Source organism: Grampus griseus, assembly GCF_964374135.1.
Source record: "Grampus griseus genome assembly, chromosome: 9".
Classification (NCBI taxonomy): Eukaryota; Metazoa; Chordata; class Mammalia; order Artiodactyla; family Delphinidae; genus Grampus; species Grampus griseus.
This window is the reverse complement of record NC_139003.1, coordinates 94,276,195-94,295,114: the sequence shown is the minus strand read 5'-3', so window position 1 is coordinate 94,295,114 and position 18,920 is coordinate 94,276,195. Positions and strand designations below refer to the sequence as shown.

At 46.7% G+C, this 18,920-nt stretch overlaps 1 protein-coding gene across 1 annotated transcript in view; it reads left to right on the top strand.

Moving 5' to 3' along the window:
* Positions 1-18,920, top strand: part of GLI3 (GLI family zinc finger 3) — a 282,714-nt gene that overhangs the window by 88,780 nt on the left and 175,014 nt on the right. The window contains exon 3 of the mRNA XM_082662430.1: positions 6,265-6,507. Coding sequence (XP_082518556.1) covers positions 6,265-6,507 — 243 coding nt within the window. The remainder of the gene's footprint in view (positions 1-6,264; positions 6,508-18,920) is intronic.

Below are 18,920 nucleotides of genomic sequence, written 5' to 3'. Positions count from 1 at the left end.
AGCCGCATAAGGGCGACGTCTGACCCCAAGGACATTGGAAATGTTCTCAGAGAAGGCATTGTTTACTCCTCCCCTTGGAAGCCAAACTCTGAGACATTCTAGGGAGCAGCCTCTGGCTTAGGCATCCCTGCAATCAGGATGGAAAGAGGCAAGATTCTGCTTATAAAAACTACAGGAACTTCCCCCCAGCCCCCAACTTCCTGGCATAATTCTACAATGCTTACGAATGTACTTAGCCTCTTCTCTTTCATTTCTGATCTCTCTTTGGTCAAAGTCTTAGAGAGAATTCTGAAACAGGGAGGCGAGGACTTGGGTTCCACTGGTTTTTATTCAAAGAAAATCAGAATGTAAATAGCCACAGAAATAAAAGCTGACAAGATGCCACCAATGTATAATAGGAAAACATGAAATAATGCTCTTTCCAAACACAGCCTGGCAATTTCCTGGGAGGAGAGCAGAAAACGATGCTCTGTTGCTTGCTCAGAAGAGGAAGCTGGGGCCCCAGGCTTGTGGGAGCACATTAAAAACTGCAGCAACACACAGATGCCATTGGTTGAGCCTCAGCGTGTGAAAGGGTGTGTGTGTGTTTGTGTGTAGCCTGTGTAGGGCATATGTGTGTCTTCATGCCTGTGGGGATAAGATGCTTCATGGTACTAAGACCCTGAGATTGGATGTCTCCCTGTGGATTTGTCACTGGGACCCTCTGGGTGCTTCCCAGGAGTAGACTTATGTTGATAAAAACTTAATAGGAGAGTATCAAAGGTTTGAAAATGTCTGTGCATCAAAATGTAATTACTTTTTTCCCCCTTTTATGGTGGTTATGGGGGTGGAGGCTGGGAGTGCATCCAAGTTCCAGGTATCATTCCCCAAACCTGCCTGGGAGCAGACGTCTCGTCCTGTTAACAGGACTTTGTGGCCTCAGTAAGGCGTGGCTGGGATTCCTCTTACATCACTTACTCATCAGGGATGTGGCTGCCTGTTTCTGATTAGGAAGCTGGACCTAACACCTTGTCCTGCTGCAACAGTGGGTTCTGGTGAGGATCAAGTGAGATGATCTAAATGATAAAGCGCTCTGTAGTGGAAAAGGATTATTTATTTTCTTAAGGAAGGGGGCGACGTCTGCTGGTGAGGGGTCAGGAATAGCCCTCTACGTGTTGATGAAGCCTCAGCCCTGTGTTTTAATCCATTTGAAGACGACTTGATAATATCGTTCAGTTTGCAAATGATGAGGTTTCACAAACGCAGACCTTATTAAACACGGAAATATTATTTTCTTGTTCGAATCCCATTCGCCTCGAAATCTTTTTCGAGTATGCAGTCTTCCCCCCCCCCTTAACATTTTGTGGCTTCTGTCCCTCTCCCCAGCCGCCCTGTCTTTTGGGCTCACTGAAATCTGAGTGCCACTTTTCTTGGAAAACCTGATATTCTGACTTCAGTTTTGTAATTTAATGATGGAGAGTTTCCTTAGTAAACCAAATTTAGAGTCCTAGAATGCTTATCTTATATCCAGACCTTGAACATAAAAGGCATTTTATACCGCAATTGTTCATTTAATGAGCAATTGCAGAGTGCAGGCCGGTTAAGGGATTGAGCTATATGCACTATTATTGCAAGAAGTATTCCGAAATACCAGAAATAGGACGTAAGCTCTGATCAGGGAGACTGCGAGCACAATTACCTTCTTTTCAAATCCTTCTGTGACACTGCAGGAGGAAAAAGGACTTTGAAACTTGAAAGGAAAGAGCTTGCTTTCAACCTCAAAAGCTAGGAGGAAAGGGCTCTGAAATTTGCTCTGAATTCCCAATTCACCATTAGCCTGTTTCTTCCTTTAGCCTCAAGGCATTCTCCGCTTTTTGAAAAGATGTTAAGAAATTCAGTCACAATAGAGAGCCTAGTTCTGATGTGTTTCCCTCGGTCCATTGAGGTCTGGGCTCCAGCCTTTGTGTGCAGTGAATTGAGCTGAGCATCTAGCTGGTTGGAGAGAGGTGAATGAGCAGTTGCTGTGCAGTGGCGAATTCTGGCATAGAAAGAAGCTCCCCCTCTTCCTTTATTTTCCAGCATGCATTCCTGTACAACCCTTGCTAGTGGCCATATGTGGCATCGAGCCTGTTCTTAAGTCAATACGGGATCCTTGGTTTATTGCAACTCTTGTTAAGTTTGTCTTGTAATTGAAGCTGCTGTTGACCTTGCTTGGGGACCGTTTGTAAAACCGTTTATTTAGCATAAACTGAAATAATAAACCCTCCTTCTCTCGGGCTGATTGTGATAGGGTGACATTAGTTTGATTTAATGATTAGCCAGCCTGACCCTTCTGCTGGAGAGAGCGGGCTTGAATAGAGAGAGTTCACTCCGAAGCACTCAGAAAGAATACTAATGAGCTTGTTAAATTTAGCATGGCTCCAACCACTTTTAATTCCTCTAATGGGAGCAAGCACTGCCTGGGAGAGGGAGAGGGCCAAGGCTCAGGGGGGCAGGGAGACACCGAGAATGTTCCTCGAGGGTCTGCACCGCTAGAGAAAGCCCACCGAGAGAAGTTTGCAGAAAGTAGCTAGCCAGAGCCTGGGACGAGTTGTAAGTATTTTGATCTCTTTTGCTCTGTGTCTCCTGTGTCTTGGGGGAAGAGAGGAGTGATGCTTCTAAAACGGGATTTCAAGGGACAGCTTAAAATCCGTGTTCCTTTCAGAGGTGAGCACGTGTACCTCCCGGGAGTTCCTCATCCGCTAATTCGGTCAGGGGGACAGGAGGTGTTCGTAGTTAGTGATGCAGCCTAGGGTTTTACTTTTCTATCTGAAGAATCCTCTGAAACTGTTCTTTCCATTCCGAGGCGAAAGAGCACTTGTTTCCTGGGTCGCGAGGAGAAATCGTCCAGGAGTTTGTGAGCGTCCACAGGCGTGTGTGTGTTGAGTCCTGCTTCAGGCAACACGATTACTTCCTTTAAACCTTCACTGTAAACGGTCTCAGCAGCGTTGGCCACGAGGCCACTTCTGAGTTTGGAGAGTTTATGGCACTAAGCGTGTCCCATGCCATGTGGGTTGCCTTTGGAAGAGCGTGGAAGATCTGCGAGTTTCTCAAGTGAGATGCAGGGGCAGCTCTCCCTAGGGGGTTAGGAATTCCTTAACTTCCCCTGGAGCACAGCTCTACAGAAGGCAAGGGGGTCCCAAGTGGGATCCCGATGACAGTTTTGAAAATAATTTTCTCCTGAAGCTTTTAGTGAATTGCATGTCTCAGTGTGACCCCCGAGCTAGCAGCTGTTGAACGGAGAGAGGCATGAACAGTCGCCTTGTGTTTGGCTGTTCACGTCCATTGGCAGATGCTTCTGGAGGACTGGGCTGTTTGCTTACATTTTTGCAGCCGACTTCTGCTTGTTGCCATGGTGGACAGTATGTTTCTGTCAATAATTTGGCCTGGCGTAGCCTGTCTGCTCTGACTCTCAAACTTTATTGAACAACTCAGCTCAACTGAGCAGGATTAGACAGCTCTCGTCTTTTTGGCTTGCTGAAGTGGTTGCTAAATTTATAAGAGCAGGCAGGAATATTGCTTGGAAAGTTTCCTTTCCACTGTAGAGTGCACGCCTTCAAGCCTCTTAGCTGTCTGTATTCTGGGGCATGTGTACTGTCAAGTTTTCATCTGAATGCCCCTCAGAATCAACTCAGTACACGAGATGAACTTCATGAAATAATCGTCTGCTGGAATGTTCTGGAGGGGGAGGGGAGGTGAACATTTGGGAGCATTGACTCTTGTATAAGTCAGTCTGATGAAAGTTTCCACGTGAAAAAAAATTCTGGCCTGCATTGTACTTTACTAAGGGAATTCATTCTTGTTTTCAGTATCAAATGTTTGAACTTTGCCGATTTCTTGTTATAATTTGATATTCACGCATGTTGTGTTAACTCTCACGAAGAAAATAATTTTTAGCTAAAACGTCACCCCCCACCCCTGTTTCCACGTACCCCGCCGCACGACTTCCTTCGCCCACCGGTGGGGAGAAGGTGGGAGGGCTGTGATCAGACCGTGCCAATTACTCAGTGATTCGCGAAGTTGGATGCAGATGCTATCCGTAGAGGCATCGTGTCGAAGAAACTCACTCTGTTATAGGGATGCCGTTTTAAGAGAAGAAAAGTTAATTTCTTCTAGGAAGATTAAGTCAAGGGAATCCTGTTTTAAACCTGGAACAAATTAGTAGGGCTTGGTTAGTCATCTTGCCCAGAGAATGCTAATTATGTGTCACAGCCCCATTTGATAGGGGCTTTCTGGTTTTCCAGATGAAGGTGCCTTCTGCAGAATTTGCCCCTCAGCGCTATACGGTTGGAAGTGGGAATTTGTGTAGGCGCAAATTAGTGGAAAACATGACTTTGGTCATTTGTGCATTATAGGAATTTTTATAAAACTGACTAAGAGTTTTGAAGTGTTTTTGACACCTTTCTGCTTTTACGTCACTGCAAACCCTCGTTCTATAGCCTGCAACTTTACTGCTGATGAAGTATGGGAGTGGCCTAGGGCCTAAAAGTATTAGTCAGAAGGGAAAATAAAAATGTAGGTTTTTTTTTTTTGAGTTTGTTTTTAAATTAGCAAAAGCATGGTTGGAATTGCTTTTGTAAAGATCAATGGGTGAAAATGTGGGATTGCACCATTTTCTTTTTTAGTAGTTACTTGATAGATTAAACTCATAATTTATCCCATCATTACAAGGTTTTGGGGTGAGGATCTGCACAGAATAACGCTAGAATAATATTTCACAGTTATCCAGCAGTAGTCAGCAAAATTACTGTAAAGTCCAGAACATACCGCATTGCCTGTTCAGTTTTGGAAGTCATTTGCTAGGCTAAAAAAAAAAAAAAAAAAAAAAAATATATTGCTTATTTCTTCAAGTCCCAAACATAGGCAGAAAAATGAGAGTTTCTACTGGCTTTAGGTAGTTCAGATTATTAGGCATCACAAAACAGTAGTTGTTACTTTAGTTTGTATTTTCACGCTCATTCAAATTTATAGCTATTCTTCTGAATTTGTCAAAAGAGCTGTGAAACTGCTAAAGCATACTTCTTCTGTTTTGTTCAGAGGCTCTCAGCCAGACACACCTGCTTTCTGGGATACTTTGAAGAGAGGTTTGTGTATTGAGATTAGATGAGTTCAAAATCTGCTCATCTAAATGGTACAACAGTATTATTATTTATACCCAAATATAGTTTTTGTTTTGAGAATCAGGAACAGGAAACAGCTTTCAAACGAGGTGTCTAAGCAGTGTCCCAACAGCTTGGTTTCTATCAGCACTTGTCTGCCAGAGCACAGTCTGTGGATTAAACACAGAGCTTGTGTGGGCGTAGTTTAGAGTGTGTGTATGATTCTAACAGATGAAGCGGTCCACTAGTTGTGGGTTCCGATCGCCCGCTCAGTTTGATTTTATGCCTCGGCTCTTTGATCTGCTATTACAGAAAGGTCATCCAATCACATTGGCAGAGAATCATAGTGGACAGATGGAAAGTTCTTACAGATGAAAAGGAGAAGTATTAGGGAGCTGGCATTTCAGCAAGCCATTGCTTACATGTTGGAAGTGACGTCTGGAGCCCACCAGAGCATGGATGTAGATCAGTGTGACTGATGCCCTCCACACCCGTAGCCTCACCCCGTTTTCGTCTTAGCCCTCAGCTCTGCTCTGTGGGCGGAAGCAGGAAGTGTCCTGCAAGGGGCACTGTAGGTTTCCATGATTGGCATCTGTATCCCTTGGAACCAATGGGTTTTCTGTCCCATGTCTGGCTCTGTTTCATCTCTCAGTGGGTCACAAATCTGACTTCAAAAAAACCCCAAATCCCAAGCACTTTGGGATCGCTTTCTAACGGGTCCTCTTCTGAGGAACAGAGGTCCCTCGCTTCCCAGATCACCCGGAGACCTGGCTTCCTCAGACCAGGGGAAACTGGACATCCACAGCCCTAGGCTGGCGAAACTTCCAGTTCCATGTGGGACCCGCGGGGATACTGAAGAGTCCCCGCTGCCAGTCTCCCTGGCAGATTCGGCTGGAAACCGGGGATGAGAATTTGCTGACCCCCTACATCTCAAGTGAATAGGCTCATTTCCTGCCCGCCTTCCTCCTTCGATTTGTATCTTGGACCCTCATTCATAAGCAGTGTTGGCTTGAGACTGTCCCGTCGTGGTGTAGCTTTCAGAGTTGCCAAGAATGAGAAATAGGCTTCTTTTGCGGGGGTAGATGGACGGAGAGGGAGCCCTAGTTGATGGCCGCTCACAGAGTTTCCGTTTCCCTTCCTTCTTCAGAGGATGAAAGTCCTGGACAGACCTATCACAGAGAGAGAAGAAACGCAGTCACCATGCAGCCACAGAGCGTGCCGGGGCTTGGCAAGATCAGCGAGGAACCTTCGACATCCAGCGACGAGAGGGCCTCGCTGATCAAGAAGGAGATCCATGGGTCCCTGCCCCACCTGGCCGAGCCCTCCGTCCCCTACCGCGGCGCTGTGTTCGCCATGGACCCCAGGAACGGCTACATGGAGCCTCACTACCGTAAGTGGTCCCCTCCCCGTGGCACTTGCCGTAGGAGCCGCGGCAGGCTCTGCGTGTGTGGGCGTGTGTGGGCACGTGTGTGCGTGCGCTTAATGAATGAGGTATTTGGCGTGTATTAATTTATACAAATGGAATTTATACAAACGTTTAATTGACTGTCTGCTTTACTGCTTACTTCTCCCACATCCTGTCCATGCCTCTCTTTAGGGAAAGCCATTTCCGTGCATCCCTAAGCAGCTCTCAGGCCTCGCAGGGGGTTGGAGGGCCGCCGTCAGGAAGGTGTCCATCTGTGGTTAATCCACGTGGACCTTTCCCGGGAGCTAGAACCAGGTTTGCTCCGCCCAAGTAGATGCTGCTAGAGGAAGACTGGTAGAGGGGGGCAGTTACTGAAGTGGGAGGCATTAGCAGATGTCTTTAACGGCAGCCATTCCCCCTTTTCAGTGATTTGTGTGTGTTTGTTTTTTTGCTTCATTGTTGAGGAGGAACAAACCTCTTCTAACCAACCGAGGCTGAATCCCTTCCTATGGAAGATTTTTCCATGTGTCCTACCTTCTTCTGGAATCAGCAGACCAGAAGACCTCGGAAAGCTCCTTTTCCATCACTCACAAAGTTTAAGAAATTAATGAGGGCTCCGAACACACCTATACAACGGTTTTCTCCCAAGGCAGAAACGTAAAGGAACATATACAAGGGTTCAGTTTATTTCTGGCCTGGTTCTAGTTAAAAGACATGTAATTCGGTGGTGGAGTAATGAAGTTCACATTGAGATGCTCAGGCTTGCAGCTCTTGATTACAGATTTATCACCTTGCCAGGATACAGACCTGCTCCGACTCCAGATGGACCATCGCGCTCCAGGGAGGGGGGACTGGTTTGCGTTTCCCTTTTTCCACATCGTTCAGAAATTTTAGTGTTTTAAGGCAAAAGGTCATTAGCCAGATGACTGATGAGTGAGGACAGCTGATTAGTGCATGGTTTTTGGCTCAAGAAAGTGCCCAGGATAAAAGCTAATTTCATCCCTTCATTAGTTGGCTTGAAGCAGAGGGGAATGTTCACTCATCAGGGTGCAGATCAAAGAGCTTCGCACAACCTTCAGTCTCAGTAAACGCTCCTTCTTCCTCCCCCCAACGAGAGTATATGGTTGGTAAGGATGGAAGATACATTATTTTCTTCGGTGGAGGGAGATTTCTTTTAAGTGGTCAGAGGCATGGAGGAAAAGGTCTGATGGCTTCTTGTTCGCTTTTAAAAAAAGGCTACAACTTCTCTGTTTAAAAAGTGCTTATCAGCCCTGTGGTTACAGTTGTTACTTTTACGGATACAGAAATAAGGAGGAGGCGTAATGTGTATGTTCCTTTCCTTCCCTCTTTAGAGGTTTCTCTCATTTTATTTGATTTCTCCTTTATTTTCGGAACGAGAGTTTATAACAGTGTGGGTAGGGTTTTTCTCCGAGCACATGCCTAAGTTTTCTACGTTGTATTTTTGTGGATGGGTCTGCATTAGATCTCATCCATGCAGAAAATTGGAGGGACTGTACGTACTCTCGACCTATGTTAATATTCCCGGAGAGTGCGCTTACTTTTGAGAAAAGATCGAGTCCAGATTATTCGCCACACGTTCCCTGTCTTGTTTTTGCCCTTCCATGGGAACACAACTTTCCAACTTTCCCCATCTCATATTTGTGTTGTGTGTTCGATTCTAGATGCCCACTAATTGGTGAGGTAGTTAATTGGTCAGGACAGCTGCCCGAAGTAGGCAGATGACTGCTAACTTTCTGTCTGTGCCGTCCAACTTGCAGCTTGCCCTCGGCCCGTTTGTTTTAACGGTTTGCCCATTGAATTCTCTCCCCGTCGTTTGAGGGGCCAGGATCTCTGCACATCTGAGGCCCTCCTCCCCTCTCGGTGGTCCGTGTGTGCGACCCCCCCCCCCCACTCCCGGGCCTCCAGTGGAGTACGAACTAGTCCGGGGCATTGAAGAACTCTCGGTGGCTCTTGGAACTGTCCACTGTCACCTGTTTAGGGGACATCGCACCCATAGGTTGGTTATGCTTCAGCTTTTCCCACTGCATTTTCAAATCACTGTTAAAATCACACGGTAATTTATAACCGAGGTAGGTTGTCTGTCACCAAACGCCATTTTGACCCACCCTCTCAACGTACTCACTCATTGGACGTGAATAAATGCTATCGTTACATACATCGCATGGATGGGGAGACCTAGGGATTATAGCTCAGCAACCAGGGCACTCAGGTTCCAGCCTCGCCGCCTACTGGCCGTGTGACCGTTGCCAAGTAGGCTTGTGCTCTCAGGCCCCTCTAAGGATCCCTTCCTAACTGTTGAATGGGAGTGATGTAAGACCCCCAGTCCCATGGCGTCCTTGTGACAATTAAGCGAGACAATGCCAATAAAATACTGAGTACCATCTCTGGCTCATGGCGAATGCATCGGAATCATTACAGTAGCTGTTTCTCCTCTGCCCCATCTTTCTTCTCCTGTTCCTTCCTCCTTCTTGCCCCTCCTTCCGTTCCGTCGTCATCATCATCATCCATGCCCTCACCACCATCTGTAAGTGATGCGTTCACTCTCCAAACCGACGTGTTTTTTTGTTTTGTTTTGTTTTGTTTTTTGGTACGCAGGCCTCTCACTGTTGCGGCCTCTCCCGTTGCGGAGCACAGGCTCCGGACGCGCAGGCTCAGCAGCCATGGCTTACGGGCCCAGCCGCTCCGCGGCATGTGGGATCTTCCCGGACCGGGGCACGAACCCGCGTCCCCTGCATCGGCAGGCGGACTCTCAACCACTGCACCACCAAGGAAGCCCCTGACGTTTGTTTTTTTTTTATCAGAGTTGCAGTTGTGTTCGGTTCAGTGCAGACTGGCTTGTCTGCACCAGACCTGCTTTCCTCCGTCCCTGAGGTTAGCATCTTCTATAAATACAGATTACAGATGGAGTGAGTTGTAACCCTTAGGGAAAGGGTGTGCGGTTAGCAAGGGGTGCCGTGGCCCTGTGACCAGAATCCTTTCTCGATGAACCTTAGTGGACCGACTATCATTTTTTTCCTGTTTGGGGAGTAGAGAAATTTTAAAGCTTTTATGTGAGTTGGAGTTTTAACCTTTTAAATTCCTAGCAGAAAGTGTTTTATGTAACAAGTACAAACTTAATACATGTGGAAAAATAAAAAGTATAGGGTTAGGTGTTCATGGTAAATAATTTAAAGATGTCCTAAAACTAAGCCTCAAGGGGTCAGTGGGATATGACTTTTCTAGAATCCTGTTGGCTTATTTCATCTTCTACCAGTATAATGAACGTTTTTTTAGGTACCTTGTAATAATATTTATCCACCTCCCGTGGATTTAATTATCCAGATAAACGACTGATGGGAAGCTGAAACTGACACATCTTCTAAGAATCTTTTAGTGTGTGAGAAAAGTACCCTCTTTTTTAAATGAGCCGTAAAAGTTTGGCCACGTTTCTTTACCTTGTCTCAGTCGGCAGCCTTGTCTAGAACATAAGTTCATTGCAGACCTTCGGTAGCTGACGGTTCAGAGCATCTTTTCAGGCCGTTCCCTTTTCCTTTGAGTCGTCTGCCAGCCCCACCAGACGGTCGGAGGGGAAAGACTCCTCTAATCCAGTGTATCTGGGCATGTGAACTCTCACAGTAATTCCTGCGTTTCTCTGTGGTTGGAAAATGCAGACGTTCCAAGATGCCTAATTTGTGCTTCTATATATACTAACTTTGTATTTCTAACGTGTGGGCAGGCTTCCTGTAAGACCGGAAAAGGGAAAATCGCTTTTCCCCTCAGAAGGACATCTGTAAAATTTTTATTGCACAACACTCTGTTATCCTTGGGTAGGCAATGTTGCATCTTCACAAATTGCACTTAGGCGGGATTCAAAGTATTTTCGGTTTTGTGGGTTGCACTTAAAAAAAAAAAAGGAAAAAGAAAACCCCAGGATAGCGGACACTTCAAACATTTGCAACATGTGTTTGGAATAAAATCCTCACTGGGGGATCGGGGGGTTTGTCTCGCCGAGGGTAGCTGTGGATGGGGTGTATGTCAAGGCAGGAAAGTTGATGTTCAAGCTGCATGGCTCAGACCTGGGGTGGTGCTGACAGGCTGGCTGCTGCAGGATCACTAACGCTTTATAATTGGGGAGAGCACGGGAGGGGCCAGATTTGGGGAATCTGACCTCCTTGTCCTGGAGTCAGGATAGGATCCCCATCTCCGGCCCAAAGATTTCTCAGCAGTTTTATTCTACTCCTGCTTCATCTGTAGCCAGATATTTCAAACCACCATCACCCCCCGCCCCCCGCCTTCACTTAACCACTGTTCATTTCTTCTTTTATAAACTTACAAGGCAGGTGACATAATAGTTAAAGCATTCCTGTACCCTGGCCGACACTTAACTTTTATTCTCTTCCCCATTACAGAAAACATGTGTTGCATTGTCTTCTGTCTCACTGTGCGGAGTCCAGTTTTTTTAACGGTCCCTGCAGGGGTCTTGGTGGGGAGTTTCTTGGAATCACCAGTCATGTCATACAGATCCCCTGCTGGTTTTGTTAAAGGCGGGGAGGGTTTAGAAAGATGCCCCCTTTTCTAAAATTTCAGGTCTCTTTTACAGTTTTATAGTTGTGTGAAGACTGCTTTGCTTCTGCCCCCAACTGCTCCCAAGCAGTAATTCCTCCTGGAAAATATGATTCATTCCTCCATGTAAATGCTTTGATTGAAAACATACCGCTGGTATTCTTCCTTATGTTTCCCAGCTCGGATGACAGAACTATTAGTTGCTAATTAGCAAAACCTGAGGAATTAGCTTAACGAAAAGAAACTGAATTTTTAATTGGCTGGCATTTGTCTTCTGTGGAAAGCTGATGTGCTGAGCCCACTTGCCTTCTGACGTGCTAAAAAAAAAAAAAAAAAGGGCATGGAAGATGTTTCTTCTACCTGTCTGTCTTTATATTGGGTGACTTTCCACACTCTTTAGAAATACGTTTGCTAAGTGAGGGGAAGGGAAGAGGTGTATTTTACATATTTAATAGACGTACCTGCTCATGTTTCTTTTGCTCTTGGAGTGTCATCTGGAGGCTGTGAAAGACAAAGATGCCTACGAGGCACAAGTGAACAGTTTGGTGTTGACCAAACTGCAAAGGCGGTGACAGTTCCCCGAGCACACAGTTCTGTTCTCATCCAGGCTGTCGTTTCTGTCTTTGGAGAACAGTTGACAAGCCAATCAGGAGTGTTGGGATTGTTTTTTTTTTCCCCCCTTGAAAACTAGAGGGTTTTACCAGAAAGACTGAGGTTGGGTCATACTCTGGGGGCTTTGCCAAGTGTCTTGTATCCTGGGCTGGTCGTCTTGAATTGTAAGGAAGCTGGAGTGGGGAGATGCAAGCAAGTCTAGGAAGTTTTGCAGAACTTACTCGTGAGCTGAAGAATAGCTCCCTGCTAATTTTTGTCCTCTTAGAAATTCAATGTAAGGATCCAAGCTTTCTTTCAACGACCTGGAGGTAATGTTTTAAGACCAGCAACAGTGAGCCAGTTCCATGGATGTTTTTTTACAGAGCTACATTGCAGTGCAGCTCTGCAGAAAGCAGTAGAAATTTAGGGATCATTTTGAGGGGGCTGCAGATTCCACTCTCCCCGCTGAATCTTGACTACTCTCATACTTGACGTGACTGTGATTCCACGCATGGGTCTTCTGAGATAACGACTGAAACTGGGACCCAAAGCGGAGAGGAGCATGTGACCTTTGGAAAAATGAGCTATTGATTTTATCCACTGAATTACTTACTAGGACATACTTATTAGAGGGGACCAGGGAGAAGCCCGAAGGCCATTCCTCCAGGAGAGGAATAGAAAGGAAAGGCAAAGGGAGATCATGTTCTAGAGAGAACCCGTTGGCCTGTCGGTGCCCTGGCCCTGCCCTCTCACCCTCTGTTGTCCACATAGTGCCCCCTGCAGGCAAGTCTGGCTCCTGAGGTCCACTGCTCAGGCCGCCCTGCTCACACTGTTGTCCTCCCAGAATAATTCTTGGCTTTCCTCCTCACCTTCAAGTCCTACTTATTCTTTACTAAAGATGCACTTCCTGTGAAAGACTTCTCTAAGTCCTATCTCACAAGGATCTTTCCCTACCCTGCACTCCAAGTTCACGTGTAACTCTCACCCTGAAACACATCACAGCTATATCCTTGGGTGGTCCGTGTGTGTTGGCCGGATCTCCTTTAGGATAAAGGCGATAGTCCGGGCAGTGCTTTGTTCTTCTATCCACCAGAGTTCCTAGGCAGGACTGGGAGGGCTTGTTAATGCAGAGAAGGGATGAGCAGTTCCTTGATTGGCCTCAGTCACACCGGAGATGAAGTTAGTCCAGCGCCTGCCGGTCAGAGGTGGCTCCTTGGCAAACTGAAGAGACTGAATCTTCTGCATCCGTTTTATAATTCACCCGTTATAGGCAACCTCTGATCCACACTGGCTCCCCTCCCCCATCCTTTCTGAACGAACGTAAGCAGGGTTTCAAGTGTTTATAACACATTTATACATTTATAAACATCAAGAATACTTGCTTCTGCCCACCTATAGCACACTTAAAGCTGCCAGGATGCTCAGACCAGGTGGGATGCGGTACTTTGGAGGAGATTGACACTTTGCTCCCAGAGTTAGATGAGGACCAACTCATTGTAAACACCACGGGATTCTCACAGGAGATTCGCCCCTCCTGTGTGTTTTGAAGCCTGTCTGAAATCGAAGGGGTAGGTCTCTTTTCCTGTAGCTGAGGTGACCATGATATTTGTTTTCCCCTTTAGCAAATTTCGGTGATTCGTCTCTAGGCAATTTACGATCTCGGTAGCATCTTTCCCACTCATTAGTGTGCAAGTATGCGTGTAATCCATGGTAGTGGAATCCTCCATCGACAAATAGATCGGGATCGTGAATCCAGTTGTTTAAATATTCCGCGGAGTTATTTTCCTTTTCTAATTTGGCCACCCGCCCACCACCCAACACAAGCGGCAATATTTTTAGTTGCTTATGATTTCTTTCCCTCCCCCCGCCCCTCCCTCCTTCCTTGAGAAAAAGCACGAGAAACACAGCAATGCCTGCCATTTCATAGCCATCTGCTAACAGCCTTCCAGCCTCTTTTCTAACAGAGGCAACATTATACTTGGCCCCCTCCTTTCTGTTGTGTAATTAAAGAACGTTACCTTTGATGTCTCTTGAAAGCTGCATCTCCTGCCTTGCTTTAGCTTTCTTGATCTTGTACCTATAAATCTGTGCTGTATCTGCATCCTGCTTAGTGAAAGGGCTGGATTTTTCTCTTTGTGCCTTGTGCAGTTTGGTTTAATATAGGCAACCGGTCTGGCATTTTACGGCTCTGTCCTTCTTACGTTCTGATAGACTTTGGATTCTTGTGGAACTCTTTGAAAAGTATCCAACTTTCAGTCCTTTTAGCTTTTACATGTGGGTCTCTACATTGGGTCTCTCCTAAAATGCACTGTTCTTATCTTCCTAATATCTTCCCTTCTTTGGGGGGCCTCCTGGCTTTTTGTTAACCTCAGTTTTTGATGAGTTTCTTCCTCTTAGAAAAAAATGAAGAAAGTTCTTGACTCACTGAGCTGTTTGTATTTTTGGTTCCCCTGTCAGTCATTTGTTAGTGAATCATGCTTACTGAATGTCTCTTAAGTGGTGACAAGTGTTGGACAGAAAGAACAAGGTCATTGCTTCATGGAGCTTCAGGCCAATGCGACAATAAGTCAAGTAGATAAGCCCTTCCTTGCCTAAAGTCAGCACAAAGGATGTATCATAAAAGATAGATGCAGGGCCCCTGAAGAGAAGGTAACACACATACCTCACCCAGCCTTGATGGGTCAGGAAGGCTTCCTGGAGGAAGTGACGTCTCTACCTGTGATAGAGAGGTAGAGAGGAATGTTTTTGAAGGCGTGGAGGCCAAAGGAAAACATGTCACTTGTGAGGACCCAAGAGGACTCTGGGGTTGGTGGGTGGAGCTCAGGTCAGGGAGTGGCAGGAGACAGGCTGAAGAGGTTCGGGCCAGTGGGCTCCCTGGGAGCAGATCCTCTTCTGCATGAATCCACGGTGAGCCCTAAGACTTGTTTCATGGCCTTTGCGTATTTAAGCAGATCTTTGGGTAACTATGCTTCCCATCACCAGCCCAGGATTTGTTGCAGAGTTTAATTCACCTCCTCTTTCTGATTTGCCACTGTGATTCCATCCCCAGCCCCTCCCGACTTCTCTGGCTGACTTATCCCGTGGTCCTCAAGGACGTGCTGCTGCTTCTCCTGAGTCGTGTGTTATATTTTCTTTTGAAGACAACAAAATCCATTTCTACTTGTTCTCCAACTGCTGAGCTTTTCTGTATTAGGTAACCCTGATCATCACAATAGCTGGGTCTCAAAGTACAAATCCCAAACATTGGGAAATAAATGTGGTTTCATTTCCAGTGAATCAGGAGTGTTCTGTAGCAAGACACGTTTTAACTTCAGAATATAAGATTCACCATAAAATTAAAAAACTTGAGTTTTAGTTCATTGAAAAACACAAATCCCCTAACGTCCGTTGAGCTAGAGGAATTGTGCAAAGGGCCCACGGCAAGGTTGGCGAGAGGGGCCAGAAATAACAAAGTGAAATTCTGCTGGGAAATCAAGTAGCTAATACCACTGGGAGAAAATGAGAACAAAGACTTCCAGGGGTGGGATAAGCCCGCAATCTGGCCTGGACAGAAATAGTCTTAGGGGAGATGGGGGGACCCCTGAGGAGGAACCGGGCCTCTCCATGGAGGGCTGCGGGGCTAATCAGCCGGCATTGTGTAGGTCAGAGGAAGCCCACTCTAGGAAGCTGGGTGTTTACTCGTCCACTTGGGGGGGGGGGCAGAATCTGCATCCTGACTGTGTTTGTGACTTGTGAGTGGGATCAAAGGGGGCCCTGCTTTCTAGTTTAGAGAGGAGCAGAGAAGTGTGCATGGAGCGTCCTGGGAAACAGACACCACCTCTTCTTTCCATTTGCTTTCGTGAAATAAACCTGCATTCGAATTCGGCAAGATTTCAGATTTCCTCCCCAATCCCTGTTTTTCCCCTTAAGGTAAGGAATGTCATAAGATGCCATCACTCCCCCCCACCCCACCACTCTCCCCCAGCATCTGTGATTCCAGCTTGGCCCGACAAATCTGACCACATAGGTTGACTCTTTTGAGCAGATGTGTAGTTCACGTCTATATTTAATGTACAGGATGTACATCCCACAGCATGTAATGCTGTAGGATGCATTTCTGTATAGCCTCTGTGTTTTATCTTTAATGATGTCTTGCGCATAATTTTTGCCCATCACGTTCCACAAATGATGATATAGAGAGATGGTCAATGAGCGGTTGAAGGCACCTGAGTGCCTCCAGTGTCCCCAGCTATTCTGATCATGCCCCAGCTTCAAGTCTTACTCCACTGGGTACACGATGCCTGATCTTCATTCTCATTTCAGAAACTCCATGCATCTTTTTGAGAGTCTGCTACAAGTCAGGCACTGTCTAGGTCCTGAGGGGCCAGCATTTGCCAAGACCGATCAGGTCCGGGCTTTCGTGGAGCCCACATTCCAGCCAGAGGAGATACACACCAAACGCAGGGGCAGAGACGTCAGCAGGGTGGCACAGTGGGTGCACTGAGTCCACTAAAACAGGTGGCGTGCTGGGGAGAGACTCGGGGTGGAGCACGGCACCTTGGAATGGGCGGGCAGAACAGGGAAGGCCTTCCTGGGTGGTGTTTTTGCAGCTGAGACCCAAGTGATAAAAAGGAGTCAACCTTGGGAAGGTCCAAGGGGAGAGCATTCCGCTTAAAAAGTGGAATTCGTGGGTTTGCCATGGCCACGTCCTGGATCAGAGAGAAGGGGTGTGTGGTGGGCAGGCGGGGGAGATGAGTTGAGGGGATCTTTGTAGGCAAATGGAAAGCCAGTGGAGGGAGTGACGTGATTTGATTTTTTACTTGAAGGGATATGTGTGTGGGGATTGTCCTGAAGGGGCGGAGTGTAGAATTATGGAGACAACTGTCAAGAGGTGTTGCAGTAGCCCAGGTGGGAACTGGTCCCTCTGGCTTAAAAATTATAGGGGGCAGAAATCAGGCCCTCACTTTGTGCCATATGGCATGGGCTTCGTCCTTGAATTCATTAAATCCCCGCAACAACCTTATGAGAGGCCACCATGATTTTCCCCAGGGACAGATGAGGAAACTGGGGTCCAGGAAGGCTAAGTCACTTGTCCATTTGTACCTGGTTCAAAGTGGCCGAACCAAGATTCGAACTTACGGAGTTTGCCTCCAGAGCTCAAATCCTTAGCTCTTGCCCCATAACTGCTGAGACTTCAAAATGGCAGTCCAGGTCTGTACAAGGGCCTGGGCAGGCTGGCTCAGCAGGGAACTTAGGGATTCTTCCAGAACCGGACGGTGGTGTTGCCAACGGTGACGGGCAAGGGTCTGGAGGGTCTTGGGAGGGCAGGCTGCCTGCCACGCGGGTCTCTAGGTCTCAGATCCTAACATGGAGAACACAGGTGTGCTCGGGGCTTCCTTTGCCCTTGCTATGTTCCAGGCGTGGCTACGTGGGAGAGAAGGAGAAACTGCTTCTCAGCTGAGACTCTTCCAAAGAATTGGAAGTTACCTATGACCTGAACATGGGGAGGCCTCCTGGTCTTCTGTGTCTCTATTTTGGGGGGATAAGTGTGTGGGGAAACAGTGGCAGTCACCACAGGCCCATGAGTGGAGCATTGATCGTGTGCCAGGCGCTGGGCTAAGGACCCCATAACACGATCTCATTTAGTTTTCGCACAAACGCATTTGGCACCTGCATTAACTGAGGCTGAGATCTGGAGTGATCACGTGGCTTGCTCCCAGGGCCAGTGTGAGTCTAGATTCCACGGCCCAGGGCTTGGGAGCCAGTGAGGGAGGCCCCACGTGCACTGCTCTCCTACTTGTCTTGTGAAATAAACTCTCTCCCCACCGTGTCCCTGTTTCCCTGACACCTGCAGGGGCTTTGGGGCCATAGGCTGTCTGTTGGATCAATGACGGATTCGTTCGTTATGTGAACTCTCCATTCCGAAGAGCAGCCTCTGTAAGTAACTGGGGCTTTCACGTGTCACCAGAATAATGCAGTATCTGGACCCACCTAGGCCAGTCTGGGGACAGCTTCTCCAGCTGCACTGAGGCCACCATGCCATCCCTCACCTGTTTTCTCCTGTGACATCAGAGCAGTGGACTGCCCTGCCCCACCCAGGGGAGGAAGCGGCAGGGGAAGAGCATCCCTTATTTATAAGTATGCTTGGAATGTTTATATCGGAGAGGGAGAGAGAGAGAACCATAGTCTTTTCACACAAAGGCATCTTCTTGTCCCACTGATACGGGCAGTTCCGGGTCTCCTGGCTTTGGTGTCTCAGATACACTGAAATAATCCTGGGGAACAGCAGTTAAGCCTGATTAAGAAGCTGGAGGAATGATTTTTGAGAAAAGGTGAAAAGGACTGAATACGAATAACAGAGCCAGTGCAGGCTAAAGAGACACATAGAGACTCAAATGAGGAAATAGATGCTAAGGAAAGAAAAGACAGAAGCAAATGCATGAAGACAGTCAAGGAGGAGACCAGGGGGATCCCTTTCTCTCAAGGACCTGCAGGCAAGACTGACGTTTGCTTTAAAGACTAATGTGAGTATCAGACCCTGTCTGCATAGGGTTACAGTTCAGGGGACTTGATCTGACTTGAGATAAATCTGGATCTGGTAATAAAGATGCAAGTTGTAATAATGCTTCCCCTGTATCAGGAGAATACGAAACATTAATGTGGAGACTTTCAAGAGCGACTACCATCCCCTGAGATACTTATAACTAGAGCAGTCTAAAAATTATGGACAGTTGCTTTAAGGTTTTTAGAGAAGGCAGAGGGATGACTTAGATATTTTTATTGATTCCCCAGTGTTAACTTAGCACCACACACAGTAGAAATACAAAGTATGACCCTGGCTCTCGATTTTATATTCTGGGGAGAGATCGCACGAAACAACACATGAAAACAATTAAGCCCCATATCAACAAATATAAAATAGCAGGATGAAAGGCACGACCCGGGTCCGGGGAGGGTGATTTCTGATTCCAGCGGGGTTTTACAATAGAGCTCTGACTCCATGGCACATTTAAATCCGGTATGAAATTTCTCCTAATTAACATTTCCCTTCTTCCTTCCAAATATCAAATGTATGGACTCTAGGACATTCACATAACACATATGCCAATGCTGCATTTTCTTTCCGCCTGACCTGTTCCAGCTGTTACAAACTTTCATGTCTGACTTCCATTAATTTATGAGGAGTTCTGAACTGCAATCTGAAATGTTCCCCTGAATTTTTGACTTTTGGGGGCGACAGATTTCACGTGAGTTGATCATTACCC